The 18,369-nt window shown below is 55.6% G+C and overlaps 2 protein-coding genes across 2 annotated transcripts; both read left to right on the top strand.

Moving 5' to 3' along the window:
- Window positions 1-96: 96 nt before the first annotated feature.
- On the top strand, window positions 97-7,001 carry Yjefn3 (YjeF N-terminal domain containing 3). Its single transcript, XM_004665917.3, has 6 exons — window positions 97-199; window positions 3,792-3,900; window positions 5,185-5,295; window positions 5,384-5,497; window positions 5,572-5,722; window positions 6,748-7,001. The coding sequence occupies exons 1-6, from the start codon at window positions 129-131 to the stop codon at window positions 6,951-6,953; spliced, it is 762 nt and encodes a 253-aa protein (XP_004665974.1). The 5' UTR covers window positions 97-128; the 3' UTR covers window positions 6,954-7,001.
- A 508-nt stretch (window positions 7,002-7,509) lies between these two features.
- On the top strand, window positions 7,510-17,091 carry Cilp2 (cartilage intermediate layer protein 2). Its single transcript, XM_004665916.2, has 8 exons — window positions 7,510-7,581; window positions 8,364-8,465; window positions 8,700-8,972; window positions 9,259-9,414; window positions 10,653-10,931; window positions 11,399-11,507; window positions 13,891-14,042; window positions 14,166-17,091. The coding sequence occupies exons 1-8, from the start codon at window positions 7,518-7,520 to the stop codon at window positions 16,499-16,501; spliced, it is 3,471 nt and encodes a 1,156-aa protein (XP_004665973.2). The 5' UTR covers window positions 7,510-7,517; the 3' UTR covers window positions 16,502-17,091.
- The last annotated feature ends 1,278 nt before the right edge of the window (window positions 17,092-18,369 follow it).

Genomic DNA, 18,369 nt, shown 5'->3' with positions numbered 1-18,369 from the left:
TCCCTACCCTCCTTCCCCGGGGTGCGCGGATCTCCTCGTGGGCGGGCACGGCGGCGGCTCCGCCCTATCCGCGGAGCAGAAAAGCCCGGGGCGCTAGAGTCTGCGCGCCAGCTGGGCTTGGGGTGGCGATGAGCGGCGCTGCGCACGCGGACCGGGAGAAAGCCCTGGCAGAGGTGCCCGACGAGCGGCGGTTCCTCAGGTCAGCCCAAGCATGGTCGGGTAGGATGGAGGATCCGGAGCCAGGCCCCCATCTCGCTGGAGTGTGGATCTCTGCTGCAAAGGGTCGCCTAGTTGCCAGGGAAACCTCACGAGAGGCAGACCCCTCTGCTCCGGGTTCCGCATCTGGGGGTGGCGGGTAGCCAACTCCTCGGACCCCCTTGCACACTTACCTATTGCTGGTGTCCTAATGCAGGGGAAGAAACAGGCATCGGGAGATTTAAACACGAGGGCTTGGGTGGTCAGGGTGTGAAGTTGACTTCCCTGGCTTTCTCTGATGTCTTGTATGAGGGAACATGGGCTGGCTGTAGAGCTTAGTGTAGCGCTGATGTGCTCATCAGCCCTTGTCCCTCAGGCCCCTGCCAGGGTATATGCCACCAGGGTGGTAACCTTGGGGAAGGTGTAACCTCACTTGATGTGCCACAGACCTGAGGGAGGATGGGAATAGGGGAAGTGGGAGGGAAAGGGGGGCTTGAAATCCCGGGGAAGTCTGGAATATTCTCTGAGCACTGGGGGCATTGGAAGGTTCCGAGGGGGAGTTGTGACCTTGTTTCCAAAGCCTCCACTCGTGTCTGGGCAAATAGACGACTGGACACAGGCCTCCAGGTGAGCAGTAATGCTAGGCTGAGATGTGAGGGGACGGAAGGGGCAATGGGCAGCAAAGGTGCTTTGGCCTGGGTCTCTTTACAACTCCAGAAGCAATTTGGGAGTGTCAGACCGTTTGCACCCAGGAATCTTTAGCCCTGGGTCTGGAAAGGAAATCCTAGCGTCTTGTAGCATCATTCACCTAGAAAGTGAAGTTGAGGGCAGGAAGAAGCAACCCTGTGACCCAGCCTCCCGCCTCAGCTGTCTCACATTCCCATTAGGGGACTCCCACGGGAGCCATTGCTACCTCCAGCCATGGCTCCTAGCCCATGTCCCCACCTGTAAAGTGAGTTCCTAGCAGGTTCTAAGCAGGCCTGCCCCTAACCAGTAGGAGCTTTCACTCCAACCTCAGATCCCAGGGTGAGGAACAACTTCCTTGTCAGCACTCCCTGTCCCCTGCCACCAAGTCCAAGTTCCTTGGAAGTCTCCCAGGCAGGGCTGGCTTGGTCTGTGTATTTAAACACTCCTGACACGTGTTTTAATGTTACTATCACTACCTTAATTTGTATATGTACTATCACTATTTGTATATGTTCCGTGTGCACACGGGAAAAGACCAGAGGAAGACCGAATGGCCTCTATCACTGTTCCACCTCATGTACCTGAGACAATCCCTCACTGAACCTGGAGCTGCCACTTTTTGGTTAGACTGGCAGACCAGTGAGCCCCAATAGTCCCGTCACCACCCTACCCCAGCCCTGGGATTCTGGGATTATTCAAATTGTGTGTCCATGGTTGGCTTTTTACATGGATGCTGAAGATTGAATTCGGCCCTTATGCTTGCACGGCAAATGCTTTTATCCACGGAGCCATCTCCCCAAGCTCCATTGCCTTAAAATCTTTTTTCCCCCAGTGCTGATGGGCTAGACTGAATGGTCAATGAGCCCAAGGGATCTCGTCTCCTTTCCTCATGCCTGACTGTTATGTACATGGGTGCTGGGGATCTGAACCCAGGTCCTCATGCTTGCACAGCAAGCACTTTCCCATTGAGCTATCTCCCCAGTCTCCCCTTTTAATTTTGCCCATAAACTGTATAGCTCCTCTTGCCTTCAGTTTTGCACAGAGGTAGGTGGAGACAGACCCCAGCAGTTACCAAGAGGTGGCAAAGGCTGCCCAGCAGTTCCATCTTTCTTGCCCTAACTATTTTTTTAAATTTTTTTGGTTTATTTTTATTTATTTATTTGAGAGCGACAGACAGAGAAAGAGGCAGAGAGAGAGAGAGAGAATGGGCGCGCCAGGGCCTCCAGCCACTGCAGACGAATTCCAGACGCGTGCGCCCCCTTGTGCATCTGGCTAACGTGGGTCCTGGGGAATCGAACCTCGAACCGGGGTCCTTAGGCTTCACAGGCAAGCACTTAACCGCTAAACCATCTCTCCAGCCCTTGCCCTATTTTAACTTCATTATTGGAAAGGCCACCAAAGGACCTTACAGTCATAGGTCCCAAATCCATCTCTCCGAGTGTGAGCCTTAAAAACCCACCACTTGCTGGGCGAGGTGGCGCACGCCTTCAATCCCAGCACTTGGGAGGCAGAAGTAGGAGGATCCCCTTGAGTTCGAGGCCACCCTGAGACAACAAAGTGAATTCCAGGTCAGCCTGAACTAGAGTGAAACCCTACCTCCGGGGGGGAGGGGGGCTTGACTACAACAACCTGAAGCATCCTTACAGATTTTCAGTCTAAAATCAATCTCATCCGTCTTTTGCTAGAGAGTGGTGGGGGGCACACACCTGTAATCAATCCCAGCACTGGGGAGGTCAAATCAGGAGGATCATAAATTCAAGGACATCCTAGGCCACTTAACAAGATCATGCTTCAAGAAAGGGAAAATAAAGTCTTATTCCCTGCCCCTTCTGGGTTTGGGGCAATAAAACCACCATTGACGACCACGCGCACCTCCTACCACCAGAGGGCGCGCGCCCCCCAAACTTCGACTCAGGTGTTCCTGTGGTGGGGAAGCTGAGCTAGCTAGTATAGACCCGCAACTCAAGGCCTCATAGCTCCTTCTGGGTAGGGACGAGAGGATTTTCTTTTTCTTTCTTTCTTTCTTTCTTTCTTTCTTTCTTTCTTTCTTTCTTTCTTTCTTTCTTTCTTTCTTTCTTTCTTTCTTTCTTTCTTCCTTCCTTCCTTCCTTCCTTCCTTCCTTCCTTCCTTCCTTCCTTCCTTCCTTCTTTCCTCCCTTCCTCCCTTCCTCCCTCTCCCTCTCCCTCCCTCTCTCTCTCTCTCTCTCTCTCTCTCTCTCTCTCTCTCTCTCTTTCTTTCTTTCTTTTTTTAATTTTTCGAGGTAGGGTCTCATTCTAGCCCAGGCTGACCTGAAATTTACTATGTAGTCTCAGGAAAGTCTCGAACTCACAGCGATACTCCTACCTCTTGCCTCCCGAGTGCTGGAATTAAAGGCGTCTGCCACCATCCCTGGCTGGAGAGGAGGGTTTTTTGTTTGTTTTGTTTTTTTAAACAGATAATTGGCACACCAGAACCTCAGTCACGCTAAATCCAACGCTAAATGCTTGCGCCGTCTAGTGGGTATGTGCGGCCTTGCACTTACCTCACCTTTGGTCTGGCTTAGGTGGGATCTGGACAGAAAGCCTTAACTGCTAAGCCATCTCTCCAGTCCTTGAGAGGATTTCTTTAGGACTGGGTCCATCTGAGTGGCAGTCTGCTGGTCTTTTGATTTATTTACTTATTTCATTTTTTTATTTATTTGAGAGAGAGAGGCAGATAGAATGGGTGTGCCAGGGCCTCCAGCTGCTGCAGACGAACTCCAGACATGTGTTCCCCCTTGTGCATCTGGCTTATGTGGGTCCTAGGAAATTGAACATGGGTCCTTTGGCTTTGCAGGAAAGCACTTTAACCTCTAAGCCATCCCTCCAGCCCCGTTTTGCTGGTCTTTCCATCTCTCCTGTCTCTAAGCATGTCACCCACTGTGTCACCAGTATGGCAGAGGCAGATGCCCTGGAGCGGGAGCTGCTGGAGGATTATCGCTTCGGGCGGCAGCAGCTGGTGGAACTGTGCGGACATGCTAGTGCTGTGGCTGTGACTAAGGTATCTGACCCACAAGACAGTAACATTAACCTGTGATCCCTCTTTTGCTCTGGTTGGGGCAACTGAGGCTCAGGGAAGCTCACCGTTGAATAAGGCTGGAGACCCAAAGAAGGTGGGGATAGGGTACCTAGAGATTTGGGGCTCCTGTGGGGTGTTTCTGAGGCCCTAAAGGAACAGATGTGGAGTCTCTCTGCAGGTGTGACCTTCCTGATTCTTGCATTCCTACAACAGAGCCCCCTCACAGGGGTGCGGTCCACACTAGATTACACTGGGCCCAGAGTTGGAACCCAGATGTATTGGGCTTGGGCGAACCTTTGCCCCAGAGGTACCCCCAAGATGACAGGAGAACACCGACAGTAATATCTGCTGTGAGGCCACAGCATGCTGGGCCTTGAGTTCTTCAAAAACTGCTACAATGGGGCCAGGCATGACCCAGCAGAGGTAAGAGGATCACCATTCCAGGTCAGCCTGGACTAGAATGAGACCTTACCTCAACCACCGCCCCCTCCTAAAAAAAGCTGGTATAATGGGGCCCAGCATGGTGGTGCACGCCCCTTGGGAGGCCAAGGTAGGAGGATATCTGTGAGTTCGAGGCCATCCTGAGACTGCATAGTGAATTCCAGGTCAGCCTTGGGCTAGCCTGAGACTCTACCTCGAAAAACCAAAACAACAATAACTTTGTACAATGAACACAAGAGTGCAAGTGACATGTTCCTCTTTATCTTTTTGACGGTCTCCTTATGATGCTTAGGCTGCTAATGTGACTCATAACTGCCACCCCAGCATTTGGAAGGCTGAGGCAGGAGGATTGCTTCAAGTTCAAGGCCAGCCTGGGCTACAGAATGAGACTGTCTCAAAACAAGAAGAAAAAAAAAAAAAGTACTGACTAACCCAGAACGTCAGAGAGGGACAAATGGGAAATCCAGAAAAAAACACAAAGGGACAGAGGGAGAGTAACAAGGTGCCGGGCCTGGCGGCCTTGGAAAGCTCCCTCCTTCCTGGTTCACCCCACTTTCCACTGGAAACTAGGGAGTGGGACACTGCACGGGAAAAGCGGAAAAATGTCTGCAGCTCCTAAGGAGTAAACACAGCACTCGGGAGGGACCAGAGCCAGAGACATGTTTGCCAGAGTGCTTGGCAGAGCCCCAAGATGAGACAAGGATTCTGTGCCCAGGGTGGAAAAAGCGTCTCTCTGGCCCTAGCTCTGTCCTCCCTGAGCCTCAGTTTCCCTCCTCCACCCCAGCGAGGAGGCTCGCGAGCTAGCGTGTTGTGCCGTGTCCCTAGGCCTTTCCTTTGTCCTCGCTGCCGCGGAAGCAGAGGACAGTGCTGGTCGTGTGCGGCCCAGAGCAAAACGGCGCGGTGGGGCTGGCCTGCGCGCGGCACCTGCGCGTGTTTGTGAGTAGCAGCAACCTCGCTTCCGGGTCACCCTGGGCTGGGACGGGTGTCCTGTCCCCGGTGGTCACCCGGGCCCGGGTTCCCGCAGGAGTACGAGCCCAGTGTCTTCTCCCCCGCGCGCTCGGCAGACCCACTGCATCGCGACCTGACCACGCAGTGCGAGAAGATGGACATCCCCTTCCTGTCCTTCCTGCCCGCCGAGGTCAGCTGCGCTCATCCCGACCTAAGCCGGGACCCTGACATTAATCCAGACCCTGACCACGCCTCTGCCCGCAGGTGCGGCTCATCGATGACGCCTACGGGCTGGTGGTGGACGCCGTGCTGGGTCCCGGAGTGCGCACGGCCGAGGCCGACGGCCGCTGCGCACGCGCGCTCGCCACGCTGAAGCGGCTCTCCATTCCGCTCGTGAGCCTGGACGTCCCCTCAGGCACGAGGCCGGGGCCCTGTCCTTCCACTGAGCAGTCTGTTTCTCTGTCCCAGTGTCAGTTTCCCTCTCCCAACCTATTTCCCCGTCTGACTCCCAACCTCAGTTTCCCTTATCTTCCCTTACCCCGCCCCCCACCCAATTCAGCTTCAGTTCCCGCCACGTGAACCGAGCATGTTGCCGGGTCGAGGGGTCACACCCATCCCGAGGTTGGGGAAGAACCAGGCAACCTCCCAGGTGACCCTGCGTTCCTCCTGCCCGGTGTCCAGCCCAGCGGGTGCCGCCCAGCTGCCTGGGCAGACGTGAGCTCATTCTGCAGACACCTGCCAAAACTGTTAGGGACAACCTATCCCCAACCTTCCGAGTAAACGAGGCCAGAGTATCCTCATCTGAGGGTCCCAGAACCATCACAATAGGAATAGGAGGATGTCTAGTGGGGTGGGAGGCTGCAGGTGGCTCAGCATAGAGAGGACCCCTGTCGACTTAGAAGGCATATATGCTTAGGACTCTCAAAGGGTGGAAGCCAGAGTCCCGTGAGCAAAGCAGGAGAGGAGACTGGACCCCTAGTATACTCTAGATGGCTCGTGGTTAGTGGTAGTTTCTTGGCAAGTACAAGGAGAGATCCGGCCAGATGGGAAGACATGCCAGGTCAGAGGGAGAAGTCTCCAGTCAAAGGAGGGAGGCGGTTGCTCAAAGTCAGACGGGGAGGCAAGTCTTAGGGGAAGCTCCTGAGAGACTGCAAAGTGGTCTCGTCTGAATCAAGAACTGAACCGGGTCAGAGGGGGTTGGCCGGCGTCAAGCGTGGAGCCGAGCTTGTGGGGGGAAAGGTGTAATCTGAATGGGGTGCCACTGGTCAGAAGGCGGAGGCTGGTCTGAGGGGCATGGAGTGGAAATCGTGTGTAGTCTGAGGGCCGTTGCTCAGGTCTGTGGTAAGCAGGTCTGGTCGAGCCCCAAGTGTTGGGAGAGGGGAGGCAGAGTAGACCCTAGTCTGAGGGCGGCGGCCCTCCCAGCTCCCCCTCCCGCTCCAGGCTGGGACCCAGAGACCGGCAGCGACGCCGAAGACGGGCTGCGGCCCGACGTGCTGGTGTCGCTCGCGGCACCCAAGCGCTGCGCCGGCCGCTTCTCCGGGCGCTACCACTTCGTGGCCGGCAGGTTCCTTCCCGACGATGTGCGCCGCAAGTTTGACCTGCGCCTACCAGGATACTCGGGCACCGACTGCGTGGCCACGCTGTGACTGCCGCCCGCGTGATTGAACACGCGCCAATAAACGTCTGCCACCGCTTTCCCCTGAGCCTCCTTCACGCGCCGCCGCGGGGGTGGGCAGGTGGAGGGGGCGTCCCTAGAGTTCCAGGGAGGGGAGCTGGAGCGTGGAGCTTCCATCCTGCGCCCTAGGACGGATAGTCTCAGGGGGGACTTCCAGACTGTCGGAAGTGGCCTAGGGCACACCCGAGGGACCGTACCTGCGACGGAGAGCTTCCAGCCGCCTAAGGCGCAAAGCGCGGGGCAAGAGGCACTTCCCGCAGGCGGTGCACAGCCCAACGTGGAGAAGGAGCGCGGGGGTAGGGTGGGGGCTCCAGCTTGCGACTGGGAACCCGCGCCAGCCTGTAGCAGAGGTGCGGTCAGGCGCTGCGAGGTGGGGGCGACCCCGGGTGGTTACTCTAGCGGCGTGACCCAGGGCCAGGGGCGTGGCTTGCACCGAGTCCCGCCCCACCAGTCCCGGCCGGCGCCAGACCCGCGGGAGTCGGATCCTCGCGCGCAGCCGAGCCTCGACGCTGGCCGGGAGGCTCCACGGTGGGCGATGGCGCCGCTGCTGCCCCTGCTCTGTCTCTGTGCCGCCGCCGCTCACCTGGCGGGGGCGCAAGGTGAGGCACCCTCAGTCCCCAAGGCTGGCAGCCTTCCGCGCAGACGTACTGGGAGGGAGAACAAGGGATTTGAGCCTTTGGCGGGGCGAGGCGTCAGGAACACTAGGCTCTGGCCTGGTGAGGATCTTTTCTGTTCCGGTGTTAGAACCAAACTCAGCCTTTGAACCTTGAATTGCCGGATCTCCTATCTGGCTCCGGGCCGTGCGAAATGCTTTCTCCTTCCCCACTCCCGCATCCTCACCACCCAGAGAAGCAATTCCCATCTCTAAGACCCACCTTGGGGCTGTGGTAGGCCCATTTCTCAGACAGAAGCACCAAGGCAGAAAGGATTCGTCTAAAATTGTCACCCCTCTTGAGCTATCTTGGAAGGCTGGGAGCCAGAGAAACCAGGATAGATCCTAGAGACTTAGTTTCTAGAATCTTGGCCCCCACATAGCAGGATGGATAGGAGGGGAAACTGCGAGGGAGACGTCCAGGCGTTGTACACAGCTCCAAGATCGGAGCGCGACTAAACTTGTACTGCAAAGGACCCAAGTGGCCTAATTCGGAGCCCCCTAGTCCCCTTAAGGAGTTGGGGCTGCGGAACCTGGATCTGGCCATGGGAAGGTTTTCTGGAGGGTGGTGGCGCTGCAGTCCCCAGGGATACAACCGGGTTCTGGCATCTCAGATTCTTGTTTTCTCCCCTGTACAATGGGGGTCGGTCACAGCTCTCCTCTCGCACCAGAGGAGGCACAGCGGACCCCACTGTCTGCTTCTTCCCACACTCCTCGTTTCTTCTTTAGACGCCAATCCCACCAAGGAGGAGCCCACCACAGCTGTCTGGAGCCCCCAAGAACGGCCGCTGCATCCTGGCCAGCCTTCGCCAGCTCTGGAGGATTGGGACGGTAAGTCAGCAGGGATCGGGGTTCCCTCTGCTGTGGACCTCGGATTGGCGGGGTCCTGGGCGCTGGCACCGGGTAGCTGAAGGGCCCCGGCCATCCTCCAGCTCGTGGAAGCCAAGATCCAAGGGCCAGAGAGTGGCCAAGACAGGGAGCTGCCTTTACAGGGCTGTGACCTGGGAGGGCTCCGTGGGCCGGAGGGAGGCTGCGAGGCTCGGGCTCAGTGCACAGTGCCCACAGAGGCCAGTGAGTGGACGTCTTGGTTCAACGTGGACCACCCGGGAGGAGACGGAGACTTCGAGAGCCTGGCCGCCATCCGCTTCTACTACGGGCCTTCGCGGGTGTGCCCACGGCCGCTTGCCCTGGAGGCGCGCACCACCGACTGGGCGCTGCCGGCCACCGTCGGCGAGCGCGTGCACGCCAATCCCGCGCGCGGCTTCTGGTGCCTCAACCGCGAGCAGCCCCGTGGCCGCCGCTGCTCCAACTACCACGTGCGCTTCCGCTGTCCGCTCGGTGAGGCCATGCCCCTCCGGAATAGGCCCACCTAGGAGGGGGGCGGAGGACTGACAGATCCCACTGCTCTGTCCTGGGTGGGAAGGAGGGGGGATGAGCCTCTTGACCCAAACTATTCACGCTAACCTGGAGCTCACCTGGCAGGTGATGGGGGTGACAACTTGTACTCCCTGGAGCCGAGATGGGGGCGCGGAGGCAGAACTGCTGTTCTGAACGTTCGCCTTAGCCTGCATGGAGCACGTGTATGTGGGAAGGGCTCAGCATTTTCCCACTTTGCTCTCCTTAGAGACCGTGTGGGGCCCGTGGGGGCCATGGAGCCTCTGCTCCAAGAGCTGTGGGCCAGGCCGTCGCTTACGCCGCCGCACCTGCCAAAGCCCGACTGGAGATGCTTGTCCTGGGAAACCCCAGGAGGCTCAGAAGTGTGTGCAGCCCAGGTGCCTAGGTAGGTGGGGCAAAGCCAAGAAAAGAGGGTGTAATTCTAGGAGGGCTGTAGAAAGAGGAGCCTAGAGGAGTGGGTCCTGGAATGCCCCAGTTTTGGTGTCCCCTTCCTTCCTGTACCAGGCTAGATTGGTGACTGTGCACATCTGCATACTTTCGGTGATGCTAGGAATGGAGCCCCCAGCCTTGTACACACTAGGCAAGAGAGCATATGTGCACACATAGGAGGCTACACATGAAGGGGACATTTCCGCAGTGGGCATAGCAGAGTGCACAGACATCCTCGTGGGCAAACAGTTGTCAACTCCACATTTAGGGTGCATACACATGGCATAGTAAGACACTCCTTGCTGTCTCACTTGCCCATACAGACACGCACTCACATCCTGGCAGACATGGTGCCCAGGCCCTCCTAGGGTCAGACACCAGCTCCGGGCGAGGCAACTGGAAATTCTTCTTGGGCTTGGGCTCCACAAACATGGTCTGTAGCCTGCTCCAGCAGAGCCCGCACAGGGTGGGGGCCTGTGGTAGCCAATGATGGGGTCCCCACCCCGTCCTGCCTGGCTCTGCCCTTCAGGCGCCTCTGCCCTGGTTTCCACTGGAATTTTCCGTTTATGGAGAAGCAGCAGGATTGTGAAGGAGACAGATGTTGTCAGCCCAAGACAGCCCCTCACTATGCTCCCAGACCCTCCCTAGGTATCTTCTCTCCCCCTGTTTTTTAAAAACATATTAATTTGTGTTTGTATGTGTTGGAAGACAACTTTGAGGTGTCTGTGTTCCACCTTCTTTGAGACAGGGTCTTTTGCCACTGTAAACAACTGCAAAGGAACATCAGACTAGCTGGCTTCCTGAGAGCTCTTTTGGATTGTCTTGAATCCAGCTTACATCGTCTCAGGCGTATTGGGATCACAGATGCACATACCACTTTGCATTCTGCTCTATGTGGGTGTCGGGGAATTGAACCCAGGTCATCAGCTTTGCAAGCTAATACCTTTAACACCTGAGCTATCTCCCCAGTCCCTACTCTTGTATTTTTGAGATGAATCTTCTCTTGTTCCCCCCCTGGTGCAGCCCACTGAGCTCCATCTCTCCCTCACTCTCAAGCCCAGCCATACTGAAGCCAAAGGAGCATGAGTGAAGTTAAGGGGAGGGTATCCAGTTGTGTGACTGTCTTAGCACAAAGCGCTACTTTGTGGAAGAGTTGAGGCCTCTATGCCCCTGCCTCTGTGTCCCCCCCCCCAGGGTGTAGTTCTGACATCTGTGGATGCCCTGACCATGTCCTTTTGGGCTTGGTGGTCACCCCATCTGGACAACCACTGCAAGGAGCCAGGGTCTCCCTGAGAGCCCGACCTGGCACTGTAGCCACCAGTAATGCCCATGGAACCTTCTCAGTGTCTGGAGTCTGCGCTAGCAGCCATGCCAATGTCAGTGCCCAGATGGATGGCTTCTCAGCAGGTGTGGCCCAGGCCCAGGCCAACAGCTCCAATTCAGCCATGGTCACCATCATCCTGGAAAAGCTAGGTGAGTGTTTTCACAGTTAGGTGAATGGTGAGGAGGGGCATTATAGGTGGCACAAAACATGGGGTCAAGGGGAAAAAATAAGATGTGACTCAGGGGCTGGAGAGAGGGCTTAGCGGCTAAGCGCTTGCCTGTAAAGCCTAAGGACCCCAGTTCGAGGCTCGACTCCCCAGCACCCATATTAGCCAGATGCACAAGGGGGTGCACGCATCTAGAGTTTGTTTGCAGTGGCTGGAGGCCCTGGCATGCCCATCCTCTCTCTCTCTCTCTGCTTCTTTCTTTGTCTGTTGCTCTCAAATAAATAAAAATGAACAACAACAAAAAAGATGTGACTCAGTCATTAAAGGCACAGGGTGAGGTGGCTGGCCCTGGAAGAAGGAAAAGGGTGAGGCTTGGCTCTGGAAAAGGTCCCTGGAAGCTAGAGTGTGGCAGGGTTCTGACCTTGGCCACTTTTGCCCCCCCTTTCCCAGGGAAGCCGTACCTGATTAAGCACCCTGAGTTCCGAGTGCGTGAGATTGGCCAGGATGTGACCTTCTGTTGCAAGGCCTCAGGAACCCCCATGCCCAAGAAATACTCCTGGTGAGTACTTGCCTGAGCTCAGGCTTGCCCAGGTTTGGGTTATTCTAAAGGCTTCCTGTATCTGTATCTTTCTCTATATGAGGGGATTTTCCCATTTTATTGAAAATACCTACTATGTCTTTGGAGTGAAATTCGTCTCCTTTTACTATACCCCAAGTTCTTATGTTTGATCTCTTTATAGTGTGCTAAATGTCTTGAAATTCCCATTCATACCTTCCTATTAGTTTGTCTTTCTCTTTGTTGGACTGTTCTAGATCTGCCACCTGGTCTTCTAATTTAGATATTCTATCCTCTTCTTTTTATTTATTTATTTTTTCAAGGCAGGGTCTTGCTCTAGCCCAGGCTGACCTGGAATTCACTGTGTAGTCTCAGGGTGGCCTGGAACTCATGGCACTGCTCCTACCCCTGCCTCCCAAGTGCTGGGATTAAAGGCATGCGCCACCACACCCAGCTTCTGTTCTCTTCTTGATCCATTCTATTGGTGAGACTTTACAGAGTTTTTTTTTAATTTAATTTACTATGTTTTTCATTTCTAGTATTTCTGAATAGTATTTCTTCAGTATTTCTATTTCCTTACTCATGTCTTATATTGACATCCTTATTTCATTAACTTAGTTTCCTGTGTTCTCTTGGGATTCCTTCAGAAATTTGCTTTCTTTGAATATAGTTATAATATCAATTCTTTGTCAAGTATTTCATCTAAATCAGTCTTGCTGGATGTCATTTCTGATAGATTTTTAATTTTTAGTGGAATTAAATTGTCTTGATTTTTTTGTGTTTCTTGTATTAGTATGTAGTGATTTTTGCATCTTGAGTCAATCCCATGCTTAGGTTTTCTAATTATCTGTATTCTTAGATGTGCAAATCAGAAGTTACATATCTTGTGCTGGAGAGATGGTGCAGTGGTTAAGGTTAAGCCTAACGCCCTGGGTTTGATTCCCCAGTACCCACATAAGGCCAGATGCACCAAGTGGCACATGCATCTGAGGTTTGCAGTGGCTACAGGCCCTAGCATGGCTATCCTGTCTCCCTTCTCTCTCTCTGCTTGCAGACAAATTTTAAAAAAGAAGCTATATATCTTCAGGATAGGCGCCTAAGGTACACATGTGGCTTTTATATTACTCCAAAGTAACAGCACAAGTGACCATGGGTGTTGGATTTGCCTGCTATGCAGATATTCTGGTAGGCTGGGTGGAGCAAAATACATTAAGTTCTAAACTACAACTGAGTAATATACACACTCAATCAAAACCAGCACAGAAAAACAAACAAACAAACAAAAAAACAGGCCAGGTGTGGTGGTGTACACCTTTAGTCATAGCACTTGGGAGTTAGAGGTAGGAGGATCGCTGTGAGTCTGAGGCCACCCTGAGACTATATAGTGAATTCTAGGTCAGCTAGAGTAAGGCCCTATCTCAACTCATAGTGATCCTCCTACCTCTGCCTCCCGACTGCTGGGATTAAAGGCATGTGCCACCATGCCCAGTTTAGCCTCTGTCTTTAAAAGGGAGAGGGTTAGAAGATGGCTTAGCCATTAAAGGTTGCATTAAAGGCTTGCAAATCTCAAAGGTATGGGAAAGAGGGCCTAGAGGAGAGTCTAGAAAGAACATTGCAGATGATACCAAACACTTTGGGTTAATTCTGGCCCAGGTTCAATTCCCCAGCCACCCATGTAAAGCTAGATGGGCATTAGTTTGAAGTAGCAAGAGACCCTGGTGTGGGCACACACAAAAATAAATAGGTGCTGGGCGTGGTGACACATGCCTTTAATCCCAGCATTCAGGAGGCAGAGGTAGGAGGATCTCTGTGAGTTCAAGACCAGCCTGAGACTACATAGTGAATTCCAGGTAGGTCAGGCTGGACTACTGTGAAACCCTACCTCGAAAAACCAAAAATAAATAAATAAATTAAATTAAAATTAAAATTAAATAAAAAAGGAAACAAGTAAAGTAACCAGCTAGGGCTGTAGTTCAGTGGTAGAGTGCTTGCTGGGACCACACAAATTCATGCATGGATTCAGTCTCAGCACATGATCCAAGCATGGCGGCACATGACTGAAATCTCAGCATTCTGGGAGTGGTGACAGGAGGATCATAAACTTAAAGTTGTACATATACTTGGCCACATAGAGAGTTTGATGCCAGCCTAGACTACATGACTTCTTGTCTCAAAACAAAATGATGGAAGTCTCAACTTAGCCTCTGTTAAGTAGGGGAACCTTTGTGCAGGGTGCAGAAGGGCCACACTGGAAGTCTGGCCATATCTCTCTCCAGCAAGAAGGCTGACCCTCAAGAACTTATTTATGGCCCTTGCCTCCTGGGAGCAGATGCAGTCTCACCACGATGCCTAGGGTTTTCAAGGTGTTGTCCACTGCCACCCCCAGGTTCCACAACGGGACCCTCCTGGACAGGCATGGATCCGGGCCGCACCTGGAACTCCGAGGGCTGCACGCGGACCAGGCGGGCATGTACCACTGCAAGGCGTGGAACGAAGCTGGCGCTGTCCGTTCCCGCACTGCCCAGCTCACAGTGCTCGGTGGGTGAGCTGACTCAGCCCCAAATGGTAGCAAGACCAATGCTAAGCCAAACCTGTGCCCAAGCCCCCAAACTTGGCCCTCCGAGTCTGCCTCACCTTAACGGCTGTGTCCTGGTTCCCCAGCCCCCGGCCAGCCAGCCTGCGACTCCCGGCCCAAGGAACACCTGATCAAATTGCCAGACGACTGTAGCCAGCCCGGCGGTGGCCCTGCCTATCTGGATGTGGGCCTATGCCCAGACACTCGCTGTCCCAGCCCCGCAGGCTCCAGTCCTCGATGCGAGGACACGGGCTCGCGCTGCTGCTCTGTGCTGCGCCTGGAGCGCAGGGAGATCCGCTGCTCGGGCTACGTACTGCCTGTGAAGGTGGTGGCACAGTGTGGCTGCCACAAGTGCCTGCCTCGTCGGGGGCTGGTTCGGGGCCGCGTGGTGGCAGCGGACTCCAGGGAGCCTCTGCGCTTCGCCAGCATCCTTGTGGGCCGTGTGCCCATTGGGTTCACCTCCTACCAGGGTGACTTCACCATCGAGGTGCCGGCTGCCACCGAGCGACTGGTGGTGACCTTCGTGGATCCCCGTGGTGAGTTCGTGGACAGCGTCCGCGTGCTGCCTTTTGACCCTCGTGGTGCCGGCGTGTACCACGAGGTCCGGGCCTTGCGGAAGGCGGCCACAGTGCTCCTGGACTCCAGCCGAGGCAACGCCATCCCACTTGGTGGCCCCGAGGATGAAGAGAAGGAAGAGGCACCCCTGGGCGAACTGGTCCTGCACCCTGGGTCCTTCTGCCATGCCGACGGCCGGCCGTACGCGGGGCCGGTGGAGGCCCGCGTCACCTTCGTGGATCCTCGGAACCTGTCTTCGGCGGCTGCAGCCCCCAGCGACCTGCGCTTCGTGGACAGCACTGGCGAGCTGGCGCCTTTGCGCACCTACGGCATGTTTGCCGTGGACTTGCGTGCACCCGGCTCCTCCGAACAGCTGCACGCGTCGGACGCAGCCGTGCGCGTGACCGCCTCTCACGTGCACATGCCTGGGCACGCCGAGGCGCTGGCGCTGTGGTCGCTGGACCCAGAGACCGGGCTGTGGGAGGAGGAAGGAGGCTTCCGGCGGGGGGCGGGGCAGGCGGCGCGCGTGCGCAGAGAGGAGCGCGCCTTCCTCGTGGGCGCGCTTACCATCCGCGAACGCCGCCTCTTCAACCTGGACGTGCCGGAGCGCCGCCGCTGCTTCGTTAAGGTGCGCGCCTACGGCACCGACCGCTTCGCTCCCGGTGAGCAGGTGCAGGGCGTGGTAGTGACATTGCTCAACCTGGAGCCTGCCCCGGGCTTCTCCGCTAACCCGCGCGCCTGGGGTCGCTTCGACAGCGTGGTCACCGGTCCAAACGGCGCCTGCCTGCCCGCTTTCTGCGACGCCGAACGGCCCGACGCCTACACGGCTCTGGTCACGGCCGCACTGGGCGGCGAGGAGCTAGAGGCCGCGCCGTCCTGGCCGCGCGCGATCGCGGCCACAGTGGGTGTCGTGCAGCCTTACCTGGATCGCCTCGACTACCAGCGCACCGACCATGGCGACCCCGCACTCAAGCGCACCGGCTTCCGCGTGAACCTGGCCCGGCCGCGCGCGGGCCGTGCTTCGGAAGCTCGCGGGCCCGTGTACCCCTGGCGCAGGCTGCGCGACTGCGAGGACGCTCCAGTCACCGACAGCCACTTCCGCTTCTCGCGTGTGGAGGCCGACAAGTACGAGTACAACGTCGTTCCTTTCCGCGAGGGCTCGCCAGACTCCTGGACGGGCGACCTCCTTTCCTGGTGGCCCAACCCGCAGGAGTTCCGGGCCTGCTTCCTCAAGGTGCGGCTCCAGGGTCCCCAGGAGTACATGGTGCGCTCGCACAATGCGGGCGGCAGCCACCCGGTCACCCGCGGGCAGCTCTACGGGCTGCGTGACACCCGCAGCGTGCGCGACCCCGAGCATCCGGGAGCCTCTGCCGCCTGCGTGGAGTTCAAGTGCGGCGGGATGCTCTTCGACCAGCAGGAGGTGGACAGGACGCTGGTGACCGTCACACCTCAGGGTAGCTGCCGCCGGGTGGCGGTCAACGGACTCTTGCAGGACTACCTGGCCCGGCACCCCCCTCCAGCGCCCTCTGACGACCCCACGGCCTTTGCCATGCTAGCCCCCCTGGACCCGCTGGGTCACAACTACGGTGTCTACACTGTCACCGACCAGAGCCCACGTCTGGCCAAGGAGATAGCCATCGGCCGCTGCTTTGATGGCTCCTCAGATGGCTTTTCTAGGGAAATGAAGGCAGACACAGGCACTGCTGTCACCTTCCAATGTCGAGAGCCACCAGCCAGGCCCAGCCTCTTTCAGAGGCTGCTGGAGAACCCCGCATCAGCACTTGGTGACATCCGCAGAGAGCTGGGCCAAACCACTGTAGTCCAGGCCAGGAACACAAGTTCCCTCCGTAAACCACCTGGAAAGTGACCTGGGCCCACAACCTCATCCTTGTGCCTCGCTTTGGACTCCCCCATCTCTGGGAAGTCTTGGTCCCCTTCTTCCCCAGAGGTCCTGTTCCCTTGTTTCTAGGTACCTCTTCCCGTCAGCCAACCCAGAATTTACTCAAAATGGAAACTGGAAGTGTCTGGCAGAACTCTTCAACAGGAGATTGTTGCAGTGTGACTCAAAACACAGAGTGACCAATTGTGGATGGACCAGGGCCCAGGAAAACTGGTCCCATTGAGGCTGGGGCATCCCGTCAGCATATCGGGTTCTGGCCTGCTCCTGTATCTTGGCCTCAGAATCTTTGCCATAGGCCTGTTTCTGAGCTTTACTGGGGCCCCTCCCTAACTTTGCTTTTGAGGTTGTATTTATTGTAATAAAGCCCCAGAGGGCTGGAGTGGGTGTGCATGAGAGTCCCAAGTTGGCTTCAAAGAGTAGAGGGAAAGGGGCATGTTGGGCCCCTGTGCAGGGGAAACTAGGACTGCAAGAGAAACAATTCTGTTTGGTGCTTGGAAATCCCCTTGGGGATTGGAGCTGGTGCTCCGGTGCTCAATTAAAAATGCTTTATTTCCAAATCACAGTGTCACGCTCTGAGGTCAGGTGGAGGCTGTTGTTCCACCCCATGCAAAACTCTGCTTGAGGCCAGGTGGGTTTGATGTTGTAGGCTGTGATCGCGGCCTACAAGCGGTGGGCAGCTGAGGCAGCATTGTGAGTTTTAGTGCAACTTGGGTTACATACTAAGACTATAATAGAAAACTAAACGCTGTGCTGGGGCTCACTGGGTCAAGTGCTCACCTCTCATGCATGAAGACCTGGATTCCATCCCCACTACCACATAAGCTGGGTATTGTGACAAATGCCTGCCACCATAGCACTTGGGAGGTGAAGATAGGATCAGAAGCTCAATGCCATCCTCTAGTGAGTTTGAAGCCAGCCTGGGAACAAAAAAAAAAAAAAAAAAAGCAACAAAGCCTACCTAAGAAATGACTCTCTTTTGTTGCTTGTTTTTTTAAACTTTTTAAAAAAATATTATTTGTTGAGAAAGAGAAAGAAAATGAGTGCTCCAAGGTCTTCAGCCACTGCAAATGAATTCCAGCTGCATGCACCACCTTGTGCATCTGTCTTATGTGGGTCCTGGGGAATCAAACCTGGGTCATTTGGCTTCACAGGCAAGCGCCTTAACCACTATGCCACCTCTCCAAGGGCCTCCCATCCCTTTTTGAGGGAAGGTCTCACTCTGGCCCAGGCTGACCTGGAATTCACTATGTACTCTCAGGCTGACCTCAAACTCACCATGATCCTCCTGGCCATCCTTGTGTTTATTAAAAGTCCTTTCTGTGGTGGTGCACTTTTAATTTCAGCATTCAGGATGTTGAGGTAGGAGGATCATGGTGAGTTCAAGGCCAGCCTGAGAGTACATAGTGAATTCCAGGCCAGCCTGGGCTGGAACGAGACCCTACCTCGGAAAATTAAAGAAAGAAAGAACGACAAAGACACTTGTGCCAACAGCTTAAGCTTCCCGCCCCCCCCCCCCCCCCCACACACACACACACATGGCCAGGGCATGCCTGCAACGGGTGGTTGTGGCTGTGATGTGTATACAGACACCTGTGAGCCACCAAGTTTGAGGCCCTGACTGCCAAGCACAGTAGCTCCATAGCAGCTGTGGCCTGACTTGGCCTTGGCTGTGTTTGGCAGCTATGCTTACCATGGGGTCCTGGAGCTACAGGCCAGGGAGAGTTCCTGGTGGGAGCAGCTACTGCCACCTTGGACTTCCTTAGGTGGGGTCACTGCTGCTCTGGGCTCCTTCTGGCTGAGGTTTGGCTAGTGTGTGATCCAGCTACCCTTGGGCA

Source organism: Jaculus jaculus, chromosome 1 (genome assembly GCF_020740685.1).
Source record: "Jaculus jaculus isolate mJacJac1 chromosome 1, mJacJac1.mat.Y.cur, whole genome shotgun sequence".
Lineage (NCBI taxonomy): Eukaryota > Metazoa > Chordata > Mammalia > Rodentia > Dipodidae > Jaculus > Jaculus jaculus.
This window is presented reverse-complemented; position numbering and strand designations above follow the sequence as displayed.

Bases quoted from the DNA above. Each gene is read 5' to 3' on its own strand.
- Cilp2 (XM_004665916.2), top strand. From the start codon at position 7,518: ATGGCGCCGCTGCTGCCCCTGCTCTGTCTCTGTGCCGCCGCCGCTCAC. The intron at 8,973-9,258 runs GTGAGGCCATGC...TGCTCTCCTTAG, and splicing joins GCGCTTCCGCTGTCCGCTCG to AGACCGTGTGGGGCCCGTGG. The intron at 9,415-10,652 runs GTAGGTGGGGCA...CCCCCCCCCCAG, and splicing joins TGTGCAGCCCAGGTGCCTAG to GGTGTAGTTCTGACATCTGT.
- Yjefn3 (XM_004665917.3), top strand. From the start codon at position 129: ATGAGCGGCGCTGCGCACGCGGACCGGGAGAAAGCCCTGGCAGAGGTG. The intron at 200-3,791 runs GTCAGCCCAAGC...CTGTGTCACCAG, and splicing joins GACGAGCGGCGGTTCCTCAG to TATGGCAGAGGCAGATGCCC. The intron at 3,901-5,184 runs GTATCTGACCCA...CCGTGTCCCTAG, and splicing joins GTGCTGTGGCTGTGACTAAG to GCCTTTCCTTTGTCCTCGCT.